Source organism: Hylaeus anthracinus, unplaced genomic scaffold (assembly GCF_026225885.1).
Source record: "Hylaeus anthracinus isolate JK02 unplaced genomic scaffold, UHH_iyHylAnth1.0_haploid 11994, whole genome shotgun sequence".
NCBI classification, from domain to species: Eukaryota; Metazoa; Arthropoda; class Insecta; order Hymenoptera; family Colletidae; genus Hylaeus; species Hylaeus anthracinus.
Window position 1 is genome coordinate 5098602 of NW_026534341.1, and position 22569 is coordinate 5121170.

At 32.1% G+C, this 22569-nt stretch overlaps 2 protein-coding genes and 1 long non-coding RNA gene across 5 annotated transcripts; 2 read left to right on the forward strand and 1 right to left on the reverse strand.

Moving 5' to 3' along the window:
• Nucleotides 1-1394: 1394 nt before the first annotated feature.
• Nucleotides 1395-13470, forward strand: LOC128889059 (HEAT repeat-containing protein 5B). Of its 2 annotated transcripts, XM_054146372.1 has the most exons (35): nt 1395-2401; nt 2637-2814; nt 2908-3119; nt 3246-3393; nt 3461-3571; nt 3644-3827; nt 3901-4061; nt 4144-4393; nt 4480-4623; nt 4700-4950; nt 5062-5173; nt 5258-5510; nt 5595-5704; nt 5796-5959; nt 6128-6160; nt 6509-6583; nt 6661-6936; nt 7065-7346; nt 7464-7653; nt 7765-7934; nt 8008-8329; nt 8409-8675; nt 8764-8945; nt 9025-9270; nt 9384-9603; nt 9665-9922; nt 9992-10154; nt 10217-10332; nt 10487-10771; nt 10851-11087; nt 11281-11432; nt 11505-11718; nt 11842-11856; nt 12219-12364; nt 12451-13470. In XM_054146372.1, exons 2-35 carry the CDS (start codon nt 2683-2685, stop codon nt 12625-12627), a joined length of 6258 nt encoding a protein of 2085 aa, XP_054002347.1. In that variant the 5' UTR covers nt 1395-2401; nt 2637-2682; the 3' UTR covers nt 12628-13470. The 2 variants fall into 2 exon arrangements, with proteins under 2 accessions (XP_054002347.1, XP_054002348.1); XM_054146373.1 differs by lacking the exon at nt 6128-6160.
• Nucleotides 4094-15378, reverse strand: LOC128889073 (uncharacterized). Of its 2 annotated transcripts, XR_008460363.1 has the most exons (4): nt 14917-15378; nt 14334-14822; nt 4684-4923; nt 4094-4273 (listed from the first exon to the last, which is right to left on the reverse strand). It is a non-coding gene; the product is annotated as an uncharacterized LOC128889073 (long non-coding RNA). The 2 variants fall into 2 exon arrangements; XR_008460362.1 differs by having other exon boundaries at nt 14334-15378.
• A 221-nt stretch (nt 15379-15599) lies between these two features.
• Nucleotides 15600-19726, forward strand: LOC128888844 (uncharacterized). The gene is made up of 13 exons (XM_054146009.1): nt 15600-15872; nt 16002-16129; nt 16378-16420; nt 16604-16742; nt 16973-17055; nt 17205-17353; nt 17426-17511; nt 17708-18040; nt 18174-18354; nt 18530-18794; nt 18958-19032; nt 19184-19329; nt 19457-19726. Exons 1-13 carry the CDS (start codon nt 15730-15732, stop codon nt 19576-19578), a joined length of 1893 nt encoding a protein of 630 aa, XP_054001984.1. The 5' UTR covers nt 15600-15729; the 3' UTR covers nt 19579-19726.
• Nucleotides 19727-22569: the final 2843 nt, after the last annotated feature.

The window sequence follows — 22569 nt, forward strand, 5'->3', positions numbered from 1 at the left end:
TTAAGTAGCTTGTGTCGGTATTGATATAGTATATATATATATTTACACGAGTGAAATCATATTTGATTCTTCCTTCGTATGAATTCCCTGGTAATCGTAAATCTTCAAAATTTTGAAAAATTGTGCAAATGCGTGTTATGTGCTTGTTACGTTAATTAGTTTCCATGAGAAATGCAAGAAGTGACTGCAATTTTTCTTAGACAGTTCGTAAACAGTGCGTGATCGTGATTGAATAAAACATACAATCGCAGACGCGGTGCTGTTTTTACATCGAACAAAGTGTTGGTTAAAATAACAGACGTACGATTGATCTGAGGTAAAGTTACCTTGGAATGAATTTGTTTAATGGAACTGTGTTACAACTATGCGGAAGGCATGAGGATATATGATGTTTCTCATTAACATTCCTAAAGGTTTCATTAAGTAACAAACATTTTGTTCGAGTTGATAACGGAAATTGTCTTAATAATATTATAGAATTATTTTTTAATTTTTTTTGACGATCAATTTGATTTATGTCTGTTGATTTTCTCTGTAAAGTTAGTAAACTGTTAACAACGTTTTTCTCACAATATTTTTGTAACAAATATTGGAAAAGGGAACTTATTATGTTGCTAAACTGATTTGCCCTTTCTTCATCTAATTTCAGAGATATAACAGTGTAATAGGCGCCAATAGGACTTTTTTAAAATTTCATTCATGCTGTACAAATATTGCATCTTAAGGGGCTTTGTGCGAAACTGTATTACCGACTCAGAACCTGAGAACTGAACGTGGCGCACTCTGCTTCACATATGCGTCAATGCTTTGTAGTGAATTTGATAAAACGCTCGTCATTAGTCATTAGTCATTAGTCATTAAAGTTCAACTTATTAAAAACTCATTTCAATCATTTCATTCATACATTTATTTTTTCTTTCATTCCTTCCTTTCCTCCTTCCCCCTTCCTCCTCGCTCTTTCTCATTTTCCACTCATTTCCCTTTCAACTTCCCACCATTTCTCCTTCAGCCTTATTTCTGTTTCACATCATTTTTTTTATCACCCTGACATCATCGTTTTATCTTCATTTTCCTTTTGTTATCTCTCCCCCCCCCCCCCCGCAATCTTCTATTCATCCCACCTCTTCACATTCCTTTCAGTTTTCTGACATTTTTCTTTCATTTTCACTTCAGTCCTCTCATTTCTATTTTCATTCGAATTACAATTGAAACCTCAAATGTTCGCTGGAATGTTGAAACACGAATATATAATTTCCCAATTACTTATCCAAACGTTTACATACATTGTAAACGACTTGATGAATAATATAAGTGAATACATTAATTCAAATATTCCAATCAAGTATATGTAAATTAAACGATAGTACGAATTTAAAACAGATTAATTGCTCGAGTGAGAAGTTTTGAATAATAAACACGTCCAAGGAATCTTAAAAAAAATTATACGCAGTATGAAATACCAATGTTGACTATGACAAATTACTCGTAAATTATTTATTATGAAGGGCGGAGAGAGGACAGTATACCACAGTATACTAATTAGTTTTTTGTTATTTCGTGTTTTTTTAACGAGATATGAAGCTTGCCTTGAGATTTTTTTTTTTAACTAAAATCTGTAAAAAAAAGTACGAAGGTACGGATTAAAAATTGAATAATTTTTAGATATTCTTCAGTGAAAGGTGAATAAGGATTACATATACACATACACACATACAAGCTAAGAATCCGTACACACTTGCGTTTGCCTGATTCTTGAATCCAAACGCAGTGTTTATAAACATGACTGCATCTCATATAAATAAAGAACAAATTAGTGATTTTGTAAATAGTGATGTATTTTCTTACGAAAGTATTTGCATAACGTTCCGACTTAATAATTTTTGTATCGATTTGACAGTGGTTGTTAAAATTCTACAATATGTTTTATTGCAAAATCAAAACCTGCTATACTACAAAATAAAATCTTGATAACCTTTTTTACTTAATTGTCATTTATTTTTTTCATTTAATTGATGACGTTCTTTGGAATATTGGAAAAATATTAAAATGTGTGGGTGCAATAAAGTCACAGCGAGTAGGTGGTCTCAATGATTCATTGTCGACGCTTCTCATCCAGGTGATTACCGATCCACCCTAACCTAAATCAAGTTAAAATATCTGTGTTACGCGGAAAAAGTAAATCGTTATTTCAATAATCCATGCTGTTATTAAAAAGCGATGACAAGCTGTTGATAAAGTGATTCACTTTACATAGTACAATTGTTGAGTGGAAAATATCAATAGTTATGTATTTACATAGCTTTACGTTAATGAAATGGAATGATTTTGTGTGAATAGATAACAAAAGAAAGGGAAAAATTATGTTACTTATTATCTACTGATAATACCGGAAGTGTTTGTGGTATTTCATCATTTACTGTTCTATAATTTTGTTAACGCTATTAATTCGTGTAGAATCAATAAGATCTTTTAACATCTTCAGAAAGAAAAACATATGTATATTTTAAGTTGTCAGTCTATTGGAGATGTCCGAATTTATATTTGGCTCTATAATTAGAAATTAAATTATCGTATTGTAGTTAATTGCATCCAAGATGTTGAATGGTGAAAACTAAATTATTGTAATTTTGTTACAGATCAGCAGTGAAAAACATAAAGGTGTTTATAATCTAATTTATTGAAATGATGATGGAGTTGAGTCATAGTTTGACCCTCAATGAGGATGCCCTTAATCAAATCCCTGAGGCTAAACGACCAGTTTTTATATTTGAATGGTTACGGTTTTTGGATAAGGTTTTAATAGCTGCACAAAAGGTATTATTTATTTGATTTATTCATATCATATTTATCCACTACAATATGTTTTTTTCTTGGAATTTTTATCTTGGAATTATATAATATTTTCAGAGTGATATTAAAGGATGCCAGCAAAAATTAGTGGAACAATTAACTAAGCACATGCAAGGAGCACCTGGTCCTCCTACACGACGACTTATTGCAAGATGTCTTGCCACTTTATTCAGTGTTGGTGATACATTTTTGCTTTTTGATACTGTCAATAAATGCAATGATATTCTTAGAAATAAGGATGATTCACCAAGTTTCCTTCCAACAAAATTGTAAGTATTCCTTGACACATTTATTTATTATTAATAATGAAAATACTGTTTTACTCTTATAATTCATTCCATTTCTATACATGGCACAACTCAATACATCTGTATTCGATTTCCAACTATTTATAGAGCTGCTATATGCTGTGTAGGATGTATGTATGAAAAATTAGGAAGGATGATGGGTAGGTCATATGAAGAAACTGTACAGATTCTGATAAAATCTTTACGTTCTGGGGAATCCCAAACTCGAATAGAAATTATGCACACTCTTGAAAAGGTAATATTTTTCATTAGACAAAATGCACGGTTATTTCTTGCATATTGTACAAAATTCAATTTACTAGGTATGTGCTGGAATGGGATCTGCGATTACAAATGTTCATAAAGAAATATATAAAGTTTCTAGACATTATCTTACAGACAGAGTAATGGCTGTAAGGTGTGCTGCTGCAAAGGTACTTTATTATTTACTTTTTTAACACTTTGTATATGCATTATTGAAAATATGTTTCTTGTAATATTTACAGTGTTTACTGGAAATGTTAAATCATGCTCCATTTTTATATACAACTGAAATAGAAAGTGTTGCAACACTTTGCTTTCGAGCATTTGAGGGTTCAAATTATGAAGTAAGATGTGCAATTGCAAAATTATTAGGTACATTAGTGGCAATGACTCAACTTCCAGCACCAAAAGGGAAAAATCCTTCAGGTATGTAGAATAGACATGTTTAATTATTTGTTATGGACAAAACATACTTAAGTTAACCATGATTTTTATTTAGTGACACAGAGCAAAGGTTATAAACAAATTTCACTCGACGAAGTACTGAATATTTTAATGTCTGGATTTTTAAGGGGTGGAGTAGGTTTTTTAAAAGGTACTGGAGAAATCATAAAAGGAAACTCTAGTGTGAACAGAGACGTTCGAGTTGGAGTCACACATGTAAGGATAATTATATACAGAATATATACATATTTTATACAGAATTTTATGATCAATTATTTACGTTATTAACATTTTGCAGGCATATGTAGTATTTGTTCAAATGCTGGGAGGTTCATGGCTTGAACGTAATGTTGGTTCATTAGTTGCCCATGTACTTGATCTTGTAACTAATCCAAAAGCTGCTAGTTCCCATGTTGATGCTGTCTACTCTAGAAAGTGTGTCAATTTTATATTACATGGCACTATCGGAAAGTTATTGGGTGAAGGAGCTCAAGCTGCTGCATGCAAGGAAATAGCACACATTATTTTGAAACAAATGAATTCTATTGGTAAACTTGTTAATTTTTCTTGTCACAGTATTTTTATAAATCGTTCTTGTATTAACTTGTGTTAACTTTTACCTTCAATCTTTTAGATTTTAGTCCAGAAAATGCTAAGGATTGTAACCAGGAAACATTATTTAGTCAACATTTATTAGTTTGTGCATTGCAAGAAATGGGGAACTTAATCTTAGGGTTGGGTACAACAGCTTGTAATTTATTGTCCGATCAATCTTTAAGTATGTACTTCAAATTTACAATTTATATGTAATTATTTAATTATCAGTAATTGTACTAACCATTATAATGTCTCAGGTTTAATCGACACAATTATGGCTGTTCTGGTTCATCCGTGTCAAGCAGCCCGACTTGCAGCTTCTTGGTGTTTACGCTGTATTTGTGTAGCGGCTCCAAATCAAATAACACCTTTGATTGATCGTTGTGTGGATGGAATTGAAAATATGCGTAGCTCACCAGAAGCAATAGCTGGATATAGCAGTGCTTTAGCTGCAGTACTTGGTAGTGTCCGTTTATCACCACTTGGAGTTCCCCATACGAAAGGAAAAGTAATTATTTTAGAGACTCTTAAAATTGTGTATAAAATTATATACTATAAAGTAATCACGAAGTAAATACTATTATGTGATTAAGTTAAAATTATCCATTTCCGTTTGTAGATAATTTTTAATACTGCTGAGGAACTTCTGCGGAGCGCAAGCCAAAATAGTCGTTTATCGCTGAATCGAACACACGCTGGATGGCTTTTAATTGGAGCTATAATGACTCTTGGTATGATATTAACAGTTTAAGTTTATCACACACAATAGTTATAAACGTAATAAATTATAAGGAAATAATAATTTAATTATTCAGGTACGGCTGTAGTGAAAGGATTACTACCTAGAATGCTACTACTCTGGAGAAATTCGTTCCCTCGTTCAAACAAAGAACTTGAGAGTGAAAAAGCCAGAGGTGATGCTTTTACTTGGCAAGTAACCTTGGAAGGTCGAGCTGGTGCATTATCAGCAATGCACAGTTTTCTATTGCATTGTCCAGAGCTTTTAAACGATGACATTACGAGACGACTTCTGACACCGATTGAGTCTGCACTGGCAATGTTAACTAAGTATGTAATTACTACATTTTTATATGTAGCTAGTACTTAACAGCGTTACGTTATTATAGTATACATCTAAAAATATTATTTTAGTTTGTCACCTGTATTGAAAAATTACGGACAACAACTGAAAGCTCCAGCTGCAATGGTTCGTTTGCGTTTATATGAAACATTGTTGTTACTACCACCTCAAACATTTGAAGGTATAAATTATAATTATAAATTATTTATGATTTTAAAAACCATTTACTTTGTGACGTTATATGTTAATATTTGAATGTATGAATTAAATAGGTTCATATACGCATCTTCTAAGAATGTTGGTATCAGAATTTACATTGACCGAAAATCCTGGAAATACTACAACGTCATTATTACGTGCAGTTTGTCATGCCAATGATTCTGTCATTCTTGGTACATGGCTACAAGAAACTGACCACCGTACAATAGAAGATCAAGTAAGCATTTGAACTATGTATAATATTATAAAAGTATATTTTGTAATCATGTATTGATATTAAAACATAATCAAATAACTAAAGCAGACGTATTGTAAAGAGTGTACGTCAACATGTCATATGTTACATTGTTTGAAGTTAATGTATAATATTTACACTCGTGTCTAGATGGAACCGAACAGAAGGGCAGATTTGGAACATGTGAGTAATGTTCTATGGTGCCTTTCATTACTTTTTAATACTTTTTCTGTATACTTTCTTTAAGTGTTACAGGAATATTTGTAAATTTACTTATGAAATAGTGAAAAGTAGTATTAAAACCGATTATTTTAATTTATTCTTTACTTTTCTAAGTACTCGTTACACTATGTTTTGCTTTCATTTTTATTTGTTTTACGCAATTCAAATTATGAAGTTATTTTTAGTTTACAATACAAAGTTTTGGTTAATTAATTTTATTTTTAGACTGTGATGGTATCAACATTTATGCTTGTTTACTTCGTATTGCTTATGAGAAATGATTTATTATATATTCTATATTAATTTCAGTTGCAACCCAACAGTGCTGCAGGTTCTGGAGCTTTGGAACACAATCCATGTTGTCTCTATAGACCAGTGCCACATGTAAATATTCCAAAACATTGTTAGAGTCATATTAAAACAAAATCATAAAGATTCAATTCGAATAATTTTGCTTCTAGGATGAAATAATTCCTGGTCCTTTACCTTTGGGAGTTGCTGTTATTGATCTATCAGTGTCATTGTTTGGTCAAATTTTTCCACGTGTAGCGAACAAACATAGATTACAAATGTTAGATCACTTCGGCGAGTGCATAAAACATACGAAATCTGGTAGGCAGGAAGCAATACAAATGAACGTTTTTACGGCTGTACTAAGCGGCTTGAAGGGTCTCAATGAAGCAAAAACTGGATTTGGTCAGGAGGATGTAAAAAAGTCTGCCACTAATCTCATTATTGTAAGAATGTGCTATGTTTCTCTTATTAGCTATACATACTATACACTGTAAAGTTTAAAAGTTCTTTTCTCAACATTCAACTTCTATTGAACGTTTAATACTATTTAATATTATTGTTTATATTACAGAGCGCTTTAGTGAGCAGTAATTCGATACTAAGATGGGCAGCAGGAGAAGCTGTTGGAAGAATGGCTCAAGTTATTTCTGATCCAAAGTTTACAGCAGAATTGGCGCAAACGAGTTTTGACCGTTTAAAATCTGCTCGCGATGTTGCGAGCAGAACTGGTCATTCTTTAGCGTTGGGATGTCTTCATAAATACGTGGGTGGGATGGGATCTAGTCAACACCTCAACACAAGTGTCAGTATTCTACTTGCACTTGCCCAAGATAATTCGTCTCCTGTGGTACAAGTAAGATCGTGTATAAATACATATATAATATATGTCCTGTTCACACATGTATGCACTCCAATGCTATTTTAATAATTGTTTACGGTCAGAAGGATGTAATGTTATCCTCCTATCTAGGTATGGGCGTTACATGCTCTTGCACTTATAGCTGATTCTGGTGGACCAATGTTTCGGGGCTACGTTGAACCTACATTGTCTTTAGCATTAACTCTTCTTCTAAATGTTCCTCATTCCTATATTGATGTACATCAATGTATAGGGAAAGTACTGTCAGCACTTATAACAACAATAGGACCAGAGTTACAAGGTGAGTTTTACATAGTTACATAGTTCTACATAGTTTATTTATCAACAATACTTGTTAATGTACATATAACTCGATTGTTAAATACAAAAAACAATATATTTTAATTTTCAGGTAACACATCGACAATTTGTATGGCACGATCATCATTTTTGTGTGCGTGCGCCATTATGCAAGACCATCAAGATCCTCTTGTGCAAGCAGAAGCTACAGGATGCCTCCAACAGTTACATTTATTTGCGCCCAGACACGTTAATTTGTCGTCTCTCGTTCCTACATTATGCGTAAGTATTATATGATACAATGCAAACAATACTAATATTGGTATTTTTTATATTTATATTATTTTATTCATAGCGAACTTTATCGAGCAATCATCTGCTTTTACGCAAAGCCGCAATATCTTGTCTTCGTCAACTTGCTCAACGAGAAGCGAAAGAAGTATGCGAACATGCAATGACATTAGCTAATGAAAGTCGGGACACCAATGTAGTTGAAGGTCTTGTCATAACAGAAACTGGTCTTCCTGGTGTTTTGTTCAGTATGTTGGACACAGAAACTGATAGTAAATTGATAAAGGATATCCATGATACATTGACCAGTATGCTGCAAATTCTAGCAGCAGATAATTTATCTCAATGGTTATCTCTGTGTAAAGACGTTCTTACTATAGCTTCAGGTATAGAATAATGCGGTAACAAAATTATGTAAACGTCAAATTAAATAAGATTATAAAATTCTTATATTTTATCGTATAGAAACGTGTACTAACGAAGAAGGAAACGCCATCAACGTTGAAGATAGTGCCGTCGATAATGATAATGCAGACGCAGAAGGAGACGATGATCAAGCCGAATTTCATGCCGATGAATCTACGAAACAACGACCTGCTATCACTCCACGGTGGCCAACTAGAGTTTTCGCTGCACAATCTGTTAGAAGAATTGTTGCTGCTTGTGTAAATAATAAACAAGCACATTTCGATCTCGCCTTAGCTAAGGAGATCCAATTGTCTAAAGGAAAAAGTATGGTTTATTTGGTTCTATTTATTTTTGGTCTACATTCTTTAGGTATTTCTTTTGTTTAATGTTTATAAATTTCTTCCAATTTTAGGTGATTTCTTAGTATTGCATCTTTCCGATTTAGTGCGAATGGCATTTATGGCCGCGACCAGTGATTGCGATCCATTGCGTCTTGAGGGCCTGAAAACACTTCAGGAGATTATAGATAAATTTGCAAACGTTCCTGAGCCAGAATTTCCTGGGCACTTATTACTTGAGCAGTTTCAAGCACAAGTAATTTATAAATTACATACGTATTAATAAATGTTTCAAAAGTATTTCATATCCTTATTTAATCATTGAATATTTATAGGTGGGAGCTGCGTTGAGACCCGCATTTGCTACGGAAACAGCGTCACATGTTACAGCTGCAGCTTGTCAAGCGTGTAGTGCTTGGATTGGAAGTGGAGTTGCCAGAGATCTCAATGATCTTCGTAGAGTACATCAATTACTTGTATCCTCTTTAGAAAAATTGAGAGAGGGACATACACGACCGCAGCTTTATAATGAAAGTTTGCTGACACTCGAAAGATTAGCGATTTTAAAAGCTTGGGCAGAGGTAAAATACAAATATACAATAAACGTTTAATGGTGAAAATGCTATAATATGAATGAAATAATATAACGATTGGTTTACTTTATGTATGCTTTACCTTTATGTATATGTTTTAGGTATATGTAGTTGCTATGATAAGAGATGGTGCTGCGTTAAACAGTAAAGACGCATTCAATCAAAATACAAATCAACTCAATGATGGGAACGATGAAGACTTTGGGAAATTTGAATTCCAAACTGAAAGTTTATTAAGTTTGGTGCAACCAGAATTGTTAAGTTTGAGCCAGTACTGGTTAGCTGCTTTGAGAGATCATGCTCTACTTTCTTTACCGCCAGGTACAGTTAGTTTTGTATATTAATAAATAATTAATAATAAACTAATTTCTTGTGTTATTAGAATTTTCCAGTCAATTACCACATGATGGGGGTGCTTTTTATACAACAGACACAATGGAATCTGCTCGACCTCATTATGCAGAATCGTGGGCACCAATCCTACATGCTGCAACACTCTGGCTGAATGCGAAAGGTTTCGGACTAGAAGAAACTAAGAATGAAGTACAAACATCAAATGCGACCAATAATAACAACAACAACAACAATAATGTCTCCCCTAAAACTAATACTAATGTTGAACGATTTCATTTACTGTTCGGTAAATAATAGTTTTTTTTTTTATGATAATAGATATTACTTTGTGCTACATATTTATCGAATGTTTTAGGTATATGCATGGAAGCTTTATGCAGTCCTCGATCTTCAGAATCCACTCAGAATATAGAAACATGTTTAAACGCTTTGTACACTTTATTAAATTCAGCGTGGGCTCGTAAAGTACTGATTACAGATCGTTCGTTACCAATTGAATTGTGTAATGTCCTACACAGGTATATTTTAACAAATACATTATACATTAAATTTGTGTATATTTCACGTTTTATTGTTTCAGAATGCTATTAACTAGAGAAAGTTATGTAATTCAAATGGTAGTAATGGAAGTTTTAAAACAAGTAATGAAAGCAGCACAGGAAGATCTGGCAGAAAGAAAGAAAACTAAACTAAAAGGTAAAACATAACGTATTTTGTTTTTCATGAATAATAATAATTACACTAGATTGGACAAAATGTATTTAAGAAAGTATTTGAGTAAATAACTACCAATTGTTCATTCCTAAATTGGGCATATACTAATTTATATATGCGCATGGTATTATGGCAGAAATAGCACCAGCACACGAAGAAAGTAACGAAACTCAAGAAGTAGATCTATTAGGGGAAGGTGAAGAAAGTGGTGAGCTCGTGCCAGGTAAATCATTGGTATTTGCAATTCTAGAAGTGTGTTTGTGCCTTTTGGTTCGGCAAATACCAGCATTGAATCCAAATCCTGGCGGAACAACAGCAATTTTATCTCAAAGAGGTTACATGCCATCCGAAGAAAATGGAAAGCTCATAGCAGCTGCGCTTAATATAATGGAATCTCTGCCTACTCTTTGCTCTCCTCAAGGTAAATATTTTCTTTTAATTAAATTGAAGTATACGCCATTTCAAATATAGGCTAATGTATATATTGTACTCACTTTCAGGGGCTGTGGCAATTTTGCCAACATTGTTATATCTTGCAACTGGAGTAATAAGAGAAACTGCGGTACGGACTGACAATGAATGCAATAAAACAGGATCAGATATACCAGTTCATGCAGCTTTGCACTGCATGAAGAACCTTACAACAAATAAGTATGCTAAGGATCACAGAAGTCAAGAACAGTGGACTAGTCTTTTGCAAAGTGCTCTTGCTAAGATCATCGATCTTGCTAAAACAGGTACAAATAAAATGAATAACACATGAAACTTAGTGTGAAAATATGTAAATATCGATATAATGAAATAATGACGCTAGTTCGAACAAGCAATTAATGTATGTTATCTACTAGGCTATTGCTGTTATTATTTAATTCCAATTATGCAAATGTTATTTATTTATCAGTAAGTATATTATGTATAATATGTTCATAGGAAATGACGAAGCAAAAATGGATGAGGTAGCAATGATATTAGGTATTGCGGTATTTGTTCTTCATGCTTCTTTAGAAGTTTTAAGTGCACCAAACCTACAGTTCCCTTGTATCAATCACTTCAGACATGCATTTCAATCGGAAAACACAATGGTATGATTTGCGGCATTTTAGTAGTGTCTTGAAATGATTCTTATAATTTATTTATATACTTAAATGTTTCAGATAAAATTCAAATGTGTTCAAACTTTGAGAAACATATTTTTACATCCAGAACGTACAATAAGTACACCATATATCCATGCATTAGCGCCAAGATTAGTAGAATATCTCTACAGTGATAAAAGTAAACAAGTTACAAATGATTTAGAGTTGGCTTTCACCTTGGAATGTATCAGCACCGTAGAAGCTCTTATAGGACTTGCCGATCTTTCTCACCGTATGTAATAATCCATATTACGTTTTTACCGTATTTTTTACTTGATAAACTATATACTAAGAATAACTAGTTCATTGGAATTAAATTAACGTTGTCATTAAAACTATGTTACATGCAAAGCAGGAGATCTGTTACAAGGTGTGTAAATAATAGTAATATATACTCAGAATTTGTAAGAAGTTTCACTACCTTAGCGATGTCTAAATAGGACATGTTTATGAATTTTGTATAATAATATTATATGTCTAATACAAATGAATTTTATTTCTATGAATAAAACATAAAGTAAGCTTTGAAAAAATATTTTCTATTATTACATTAGACGCGAGAAAACAAATTGGCGAGCTTCATCGGTATTTGAAAATCGAACATAACGAAATTTAAAAAATTTTTTAAACTAAAAAACTTGTCGAAATCATACGTCATAGTAGACAATGTAAAGAATATTAGTATCAAATCTTATCAAATATATTTCAATTTTCTTGTTTATAAATAATTAGGTATACAGATGCTGACTTTACTTGTGCCAATCCTAATTAATTATTTATTGGAGGGAGATCAACTTCAACATGCTTCCAAATATCAATTAAATCTTCACCAACAGAGCTTTCAATGGCTTAACAAGATAGGACCAAAGTATCCTCAGGTATTAATTGCATTATTCAAATAATTATCTTTATGTATGTACAAGACTATGTATTGACATTCTAAAGTATTTATTTCTTATTTTAGGAATTTAAAACATTGATGTCGCAATCTACAGAACTGAAGACTAAGCTAGAAAATGCCGTGAGATCCTCTCATCAGCAAGCACAAAGGCACACTCGAACAGTAGATCTCGTAAAACCACAAATTAAAATCTCTACACCATCCATTAAGCTGAAAACGGATTTTTCAAATTTTAACTAATTTAGTTATCTGTAACATTATTTAACACACTGTGTATCTATTCAGGCACATACAATCTGCTTGTTATCTTTACACATTATTCAATCTACAATGTTAAACATACTTAAATTCAAAGAAACTCTTTGTAATGCATATTAGCAGGTATTCATTTTGTTCTTAGTTATTTTAGTACGATAATGAATTGCTACACATGAGTTAACACATTTGAGGACGATATATTATTACGACTAGTAGTCGACAAACAGGACTTTAAAAAAAAACCATGAAATATAAATATTTTCATATAAACAAATGTGAAGATAAAGTATGGCAAACATTTTCATGAGCAGTGTACAGTGTGTTAAGAACAGTGTTACTAATTATGTCAACAAGCGGTAATAGATGATTATCGTATTAATTCGTTAGCTAACTTTCGTAAATAATAGAGCAGATCTAGCTCAGTATTTTCTGTCTAAGATATATTTTAATTACAAGAATCTTTATCTCTGTAAAAATTTCGTCAACCTGTATTTTATTTGTGAGTACTCATTTATTAGTAAATATTTTAAAAATATTAGCATTTAATATTGATATCTTCGTGAGATAGTTGAGCACTGGATTTAAGTCCAGAAGTATGGAGTAAATTGGAAAAATAATTTATTATCATAGAAAATCCGCTTTTCTATTTAATGTATTTATATTTTTCTAAACTCAGAAAATAATTGACTTTTTATTTTTAATCACTTTTCTTTATTATATAGAGAAATATTACACAATTTTTAAAACATTGTACATCAATAGTACACTCATATTTATTAAAAAATGTAAAATTGAATTTTGTAAAAACCATCAATTTATTTTTGACTCAACTTTTTTTTAACAAATGTGACCATCATAATTATGTGTTAAATCTATTAGTTAGTGATTATTTTATTCTAAATACGTTGAAATATTGTAAATACAGTGAATTCTGATTTGGGCGATCCGTTAATTGGATAAGCCATATAATTAAGATAAATCTTAAAGAATAAAATCGAACATTTACTTATATAACATTGTTCTGGTCCTAGTGCGTCCCAATTAATTGAAATCGATTGTATTTCATACTCTGTATATAAGTTACTTTTCATACATGTGAATAATTTAAGAATACAATACTTTGTTATCAGACAGTGAAATTTATAATATAAACAAAATTATGGTTCTCGTAATTTTTAAATATCTTTTAAAGATTGGTTCGAAATAATTTATAATTATAACACTAATTTATTGAATTTAATTTAGTATTAATAAGAAGTACATGTAATTTATCTTTTTTAGTGATACAAATCGATATTGATCCCTTTTATATATCACTATGACTGTGGCAATTACAAGGTTACCATACAACATTGTATACTGTAAGATAAATTATTTAAATAAAAATATGTGTCATGAAACCAATAAAATCCATAGAAATAATATTAAGAAAACATAAACAACATAGTAAACACTAAAAAGTATGAAATGATATGAATGGGTTCGAAACATGCAAGATGTGTTGTTAGTTTGATATTCTCAACCACATTTATGGTGACGGACAGGTTTTAATGACCCCTCATGTGCCGCCACGTGAGTGATTGTTACTTCGTAATTCAAATGTTTCGCTTTCGCGGACTTTAAATGACGACGAGTACCGGCGGAAACTGACACTGACGCTGAAATTTTCATACCAGTGTGGTACTCACCGATACGCTAGATATGTGTATGCGATGCCTACTAGAGCCGCCTGGATTTGTGTCACCAACTAAAAACGTGGTTTCACCATTGAGCTCTATCCTAGGATAGATCCTTAGGATAGAGCTCAATGCGTTTCACTTCCCACATCTGTGCTTGGGCCCTGAACGAAATGGCCGCCGCATGGCCGTTGTCCGTTGATCCGTTGTACTCTTCACACCGTCCCCACTCCACGCCATCGGCATACGCGTTCAAATTCGCGTCTGCGCGGAGCGACATACTTTAGGGCGAATCCCCACACAGGAACCAATAGGAACGCCATTCCCTCTTTGAGTATATAGAAATCAATATTATATTGATATTATATACTATTTAACAACATTATATAATATAATATTGATATAATATATTGAAGTCCATATACAAAGCATAGTTTATCTTCATATCTACATGTTTTCTTTTGGTGTCCAAATTGTAGACAAGTGTAACATTGTCTCACGCTGCGTACGTATGGGAAAATATTGACATATAAGACTCCGCCACTAGCACAAAAACTATGGCTACTTGGTTTCTGAATATTTAGTTTGATCTGACCTTATATTGCTTGCTGCAAATTCTGCTTCTATGATAAAAAAATCAGATGTCCGGGTCATCCTTCATGAAGGTGGGGAGCTGAGGCCTCCTGATTGCCTGGACAAATTCAGCGTTCGGCTGATTAGACTGGCTGCTAGAAGTGCCAGAAAGTTGCTCAAAACTGTATTGAATGGGGTCTTGTGAACCATTGTAGAATTCAATACGTCCTCGGAATCCTCGGTTTTGTTCATGACCCTAATTTTTCCTTTTGCCGCAGCACGTGGTATTTTTTGAGGTTAGAATGACGCTTTCCGGTTGAATCACGTCGGTAATGTAGAACTCTGTTCCGTCACAACTTACGTCCTTGAAAAAATGAAAATAGCAAACGTACTTTTATTGTTTATAAAGTTTTAAGGCCGAAATGGCAAAATCAGGCCATGGAGTCGCATCCGCCAAAGTGTAACGAATGTATTAAAACCAGAATTATTAGAAGATATTGCTTCTTTGCTATCCTTGAAAAAAGTCATGCTAGTCTAATCGTCCTGTCCTCGTCTCTCCTGCAATTGTTGTATCGCCCTCTCTGTCCTTGTCCCGGAGTTTCCTACTTTTTCCGCAACTATCGCTGAAGTCAACTCGAAGTTTGGCTCTGGCTCCTGCGCACCGACGGCCTTTTTGAATTCATCCAATGCATCGACGTACCTCCTTCAATAATCGATTGATCGATTTCTCGACGATACTCTTGTTCGTTTTAACGGTTTAACCGAAAGAAACAAAACTCGATGGTAGAACGATTCGCATTTTATTTGTGTTCTCATTTAACCATTTAATTTTCCAATGTTTTATTCACACGAGCTCCTCTCTCTTCGACGAAGGGGTAAATTTGCGCGATGCTGGTTGGCCGCGACTATCAGCGAGAAAATATTTAAAAAAACTGTAAATCAAAAGACGCTTGAGAACATTAAAGTAGCTTATCTCTGGTAATATCGTTTTTCTACGTGTGTGTGTGTATACGCACTTGTTTTCGAATTTTGAGTTCGATAATGATAGTTCGTAGTGTAATTTCCATTTTTGATTGTTTGGATTAATTACTTCTATTGTTTTTCCAGTGAGGAGATCTTGTCAGCGATCGAGGTACGCGGTGACAGGATCCATTACAGAATGAGTCTTTACCTTGTCTCCCAGTTAATGTACGGCGCGACGAAAATACTGTTTTATCAAACACAACTTCTTCAAGGTAATTTTCCTATCTTTTTAAGTTTAATTACATCCAAGAAGAAGTAATATTTACTAAGAGAATAATAATAAACAAAGATATCAAGTTTAAGAATTATTATAAATATAATATTTTTCAGTGAGAAGGGTATGTCAATAATGTTTTGATTTAATTTATTGTAATTCCTTGTAATGCCAATAATAATAACCACTGTTCTTTTTCTATTTTTTATAGATAAAGGAAATTTATTTTTTTCTTTTTTATTACAGATTTTTTATTTGGACAAGCCTCAAGTTTGTCACATAAGAAAAGGTAATAATTAAAAAATCATATGTTTATATATGTAGACTTCTACTTTAAAATCATTTCTAATTTTATGGTAGCCTTAATGTTTAGAAAAAATATTGGTAATTTGAAAAATATAAATTTTTATTTTTATTAGAGCGAAATTTGTTACTAGATTGACAGGATTACAAATAACATCCTTTTTTATAGGGATAATGATGAGTTTACTTTAGAAATGGCTTTAAATGAACCAAATGATCCTCCTACAAGGCAGATGATCAATGATCATGTATCACGAAAATTGCATCTCATCACAGAAAAACCTTACTCTTTCGTTATGAACCACTTGGTAAGGATGATCAAACTATGTTAAGATATCATTTAAACAAATAGAATACTCAATTAAAATTTAAGTAAGTCATGAACTAAATGAATCACAAATGTAAAATGAAACTATTATGATATAAAGTTATCATAACTGGATGTATCGCGTATTACACAAATTTAATAGGAAATACTTTCTTTGTATTTTGATAATCCACTTGAATTTAATTGGATAATAATGTTATTCAAATGTAGATACAAGATGAAACGAATTTCGGAGTAATGACTGATTTTGACCTGGAGAATTTTATGTTACCTGAAGAAGAAGACCAGTTCCTGTTAGTTTCCCATGTATCCAGAACTCCAAATCCTTTTACATTCATAAACTACCAAGTTTGAATCCCTATAGTTTTAAAATTACTTTATAATTGCTTGTTTATTTTTCTGTTAACATTTGTACAATTATTTGTATATATATTTATACTAGGAACGAAATACGAAAAATTGATCAGAGACAGTCACAACAAATTAATGATAGCATTGTTGATATACGTGACATCGAATTTATCGAATCTAAAAAAGGTCACGGAGATAGTTTTCCTAATCAGGATCAAAGAGAGTTTTTGGTGATCCATGGTAACTTTGAATATCGTCAAGCTTAATCATATTCTATTAATATATATTATTTCTATTAGTAATGTTTTTCAGATGACCAATTCAAAAAACCAATTCCTGGAACTCCTAAAAAAAGGGCTTCAAAATCTCTTCCTGGAACTCCTTCAAAGAAAAGAAAGGTATCTTGAGAAGAGAGTCGCAATTGTACCAAATTTTTTCTTAACATCAATTACTCATTTTTTAATCATTTTCTTTATTACATAATTGTTCTACTCTGTCTTCAATTTTAAATATTTACTGATTTATTTCTTTCCTTAAAATTTTCATATTAAAGTCAATAAAACATGGTATTATTTTTAATGTTTCATTTTACAGATTAGTTCTAAAGAACTTACACCTCCACATACATCTGTGGAAGTACCAGTTGTAGATGTACACGAACTACAATCTGGAGAAGTAGTTCCACCTCCACATACTTACCAGGAAGTACCACTTGTAGATGAACTACAACCTGCAGAAGTAATTGCACAGAGGCTTGAACCTATACAAGTAACAGATCTTGAATTGCAACCTTTTATCCATGAACATGTAGAATTAACAGGGGATACAAGAAAAAGAAGAATTAGAAAGAAACTTTATGATAAAGAAACTATGTTAAGCAATAACGTATTACGAAACGCGATTGGAAATGTTGCAATTCATACAGTGGTAAGTTTTTATAATGAGTATATGTAAAAGATATTAATTGAAATCACTGGATTGCTTAATGAATTATTAAAATGACTGAATTATTAAGGATGCATACAAATAAGTATTTAATTTCCATTTTATTATTTTTCAGGAACATTATTCGCATATTCCTAATAACGCTCTATCAGCTAAGAAATATTTAACACAGCCCGCATTAAAATTCTTAAACAGACCATGGGCAGAAATTTTGATCAAACTTTTCGAACGTCATCTTGTAATACCTTCAGTCACCCAAAATGAATTTTCGAATCTTCAAATTGACGAAACAGAACGTGAGCAACATAATACGATTTTTATTTTAATTAATAAAATAATCTCACTTTAGAGATTTATTGCTGTCGCGGTTTCAATAGTAACAAATATTTATTACTGATAATTTGTGGTAAATAATAAGTACGTTAATACGTTATAAACGAAACAAATACTTCTGTAACTATTATTTCACAGTGAATGAAACTCTACGTCCGGATCCGACGAGTAAATTGGACATTCAAGAGGTTGAAATATCGAGTAAACTTGCAATAATCGAGCCAAATGATCATTCTAAGACAATAAACAAAACACAACCTCGAGCCTCACTACCGCACAACCTCCCTATCGCGCTTACGCACTCAGCATATGTGCCCGGAGAGCAACAGCAAGAGGAGATCACTGGAGTTCCTCCAGAAGAGGTTACATTTCCAGAAATTCCAGCTCTTGAAGAGAAAGAGAGGTATTGGTTAATTTATTGCGATATTTAGGGTCCAATTGATATTTCTTCTGAGCTTGAGGTTTGCTTGTCTGCTCATCATATCACAATTAATATTTAACATTCAGTAAATTTAGTTTCAAGTATAATAAATGTTGCGAAATCCATTAAACATTAATGTTTCCAGTGAAACCACCAAAGAATTGGAAATACAATTAAATGGGAGAAAACCACCAAGTAGTACATCAGGATCCATTTCTAGGTCAGCATTCTTTGTTTCTTATAAGTTTTGTACAACCTATAATATAATTATTTAAAGTATTTCTAAACATATTTGCACAACTATTATTAGTGTGTATTAGTTTTGCTCTTGGTAGTTTCCAAAATAAGACATGTTTCATTTTTTATTGTAGTTATAGGGTATCTTTAACAAAAGCAGAATTCCAAGCATTGTTAGAAGTCCACTGGCATCAAAGGATCATACCAAAATTTCACGATATAATTTCACCCAACAATTACAACAAATTGGATGCCTCACGTGCGTTCCTATACTGTTTGGGTTAGTAAAATTGATAGTTAAATTTAACTTGAGCCCTTTTAAACATTCTTTTTAAGTTACATAAATGATTCTAAGGTAAGTCTCATTTTCATTAAATTGTCTTTTTCCACTTTTTACGAACTTTTAGAACTACATGCGGAAAAGGTTGTAGTTTTGGAACAGACAAAACCCTACGACACAATTTCTATTCAAAGATACCCTTGCCACACTTCAGGAACTAGCGACGAAAATTGTGAAGATTTACTATAAATTCGCAGTAGTTAAGTATATATGCATATATCAATTACTAAGGACAGTTTATGAAATACTTTCTATGAGTTTACTTTTATATTTAACCTATGATATATTATATATTATATAACATAAATGTTTGTTAGTAATAAGACATGTTTTTGATAAGTCGTCTTTGTATTAAATTATATTTTTTGTAATATTATGGTATATAATTACAATTATTATTAATATCATTTAAAAAGTATGCACCTTTTAATTTTACTTTAGACCTTCTGTTCCGCATGAATACGTGCATTTGAGCTAGTCAAGTAGTAGTAACCAAGGAGAAGACTCGTGTTGTACAGCTTAGGAAATAAAATACAAACCCCGCTTCCAAGCTTGCCAAGTGATACATTCCGATTTCGATGAAACATTGCATAAATATTTATTAAACCTGTCTAAGAAAACAGGTGTAATTCGTTCGTGCCCGTTTTTCACTTTGAGGGAGAAACTACCCCTTTTCTCTGAGCCGCCCTGTTTACTTATGCGTTTATAACTTGAAAACGATAAGAGATATCGAAAAAATGTTTATATAAACTTTGGACTGTTTTAAGAGGCCTATAAGCCAATGTCAAACAATTTAAAATAATTTTTTTCAAAAATTACCACCCTCCTGCTCGAAATTTTTAAAAATTTTGATTTATTCTTAGATTAATAAAAGCGTTTTTTTCTTATTCTGAATCCAACGGTGTGTATTAGTTTATAATTATCATAATCACAATTGATGTAATATTCCAAAACTGTCGCTCTATTAGTCGATGGAATTCGTTAGTTTCAAAACTGTGGTGAATATTTACACACCCTATATAAATATACTATACATATATATGTTATTTCAGGAGCAATTCGATTAAGGAGTTTAGTCAAGTACTTTTTCAATCCACCAATCTTAATTTATATTTCAAGCAACCGTAGGGATACATCCGAAACTCGTGATTTTGTACAAATAAAAATGCAATCTTTGTGTAGTAAGAAGATTTCGATAGCAAAATTTGAAAAGTTGTTGAGATGTGTGCACGCAGCCGCATAATACTCATCTAATGTGCAACCAGCCTTAGGGTATTCTTCCAACGCCTTAGGCTGAAATACAGTACAATAGTGCATTCTTTGTTTTAATGCTAAACCATCTACTGTGCAAGCGACGACGAAAGTGAAAGCAAGCCGCATAATATGGACCGTCTAATCGACCTCGAAATCGTGCAATAGCTGGCTCGACGCTATGGCTAAAGTCAAACCTGCTAAATGGAATAGAGAAGGGGACGAGAGAGTGATTACGTTATACGAAAGGGTACAAAAATGTATGCTGCAGGAGCCTCGACCAGATACAGTCAGGGATAGACGATGAATTTTTCAACAAATAGAACATTTTCATTGTCACATTTTTTTTCATTGTCACATATGACTAGACTGCGAATCTTTATGCAAAATAAAATCTTTGCAAACGTACCTACAAAAAGTGAGCCTAAATAAAATATATGTTACTTCCAAATATTGTAATATGAATTTTACGTTCAATATTTTTTTTTATATTATTTCGCATACTACTGTGTCCATTTTGTAGTTTCTTGCACACTCAAGTTTCCTATAAACGGGTAAAAAACTGCAGTCTAGATATGACAATCATGAGATGTATGATTTTAGAATTATTATAATAATAATAATAATAATATATATGAGAGAGTGATTTTATTTATAGTTTTGTAGAAAATGTTTTCCTTTTTTTTTTTGTAAAATTAATTTAAATATCAGATAATTAATTAAATGATGAGCACGATCAAATACTTATTGCTTCTATACTTTTATCTTAGAGACTTCCGAGAATATGTAAAATATCATTGATTATAAACAAAGAAGTTACGAAACTACAATTTCACACAAAACTTTTTTGGAAAATTGATCGGTGTACACAAAACTTTTGGTGCAATTACTTGCAATACAAAACAAACTTAATAATTTTTACACTTAATACTTGAAATATTCTAACGTTCGAGACAATTATATAAAAAATTCTATGGAACAGTTTTCCGAGTGAATGAAGTTGATCGATAAAGATAAAGAAGTTGCTTCTCGTTCGCGGAAAGTAAGAACATACATATTACGAAACGGACGCATAGAACAGAGCAGAAACGTTCTCACGTGTAACGACGAGTATAAAAAGTAATATGAAATAGAATGCCAAGTGTGAAAGAAGACTTGATTGTAAACTGATTTATCGTTAAATTAGTTCACTTCCCTTTGGCGTAAATTTCAGGTGAAAGTTCTTATTGTTAGAACGGGTGAATCCTGCTTATATTGTATGCAAAACGTTTTCGTAAGCAACGGTACGTGTCCATGAGATTCCTCTGTTATTTCTATTGCGACCTAAGGCTTCGATTCACGTACACTGCGACGTGTATTCATCTATTAAAAAAAGTACATATCACTGACACGCAAGTCAATGGAAGAAATACCACAAAAGAATATCGTACAAAAGTAAGAAATATTTAAAAACAAAAAAAAAACTATAATACCTCTTGCAGAAAAAATTAGAAAACATATTTATTCACGTTTCAATTATTTGAAAAATTGTTTTTACGAGAAAAAAGTTAAAATTGGCGGTACAGCAAATCGACGTAAATAATTGTTTTCAATAAAACTGTTTCGTAGCAACTATGATTCTTTCAATTTTGAAAATATGAATTTGCATAAATATCCACAATCTAAATATGTGTTCATGGTCATTCGATTCTCAAAAGTTTCTTCCGTGACTTGCACTCAGCTATTTTGTGTTTATATAAATAAACAACCTAAGTTCAATAATGTAAAATTAGACATAAAATATTTTGTATGTATTACTTATTAATGAAATGGAAGAAACTTTTGGGACAACCTAATATATCACCTAGTAAATGTTGTTTGGACTATATCTATCTTAGAGATCTCCGAGAATATGTAAAATATCATTGATTACAAAAAGAGAAGTTAAGA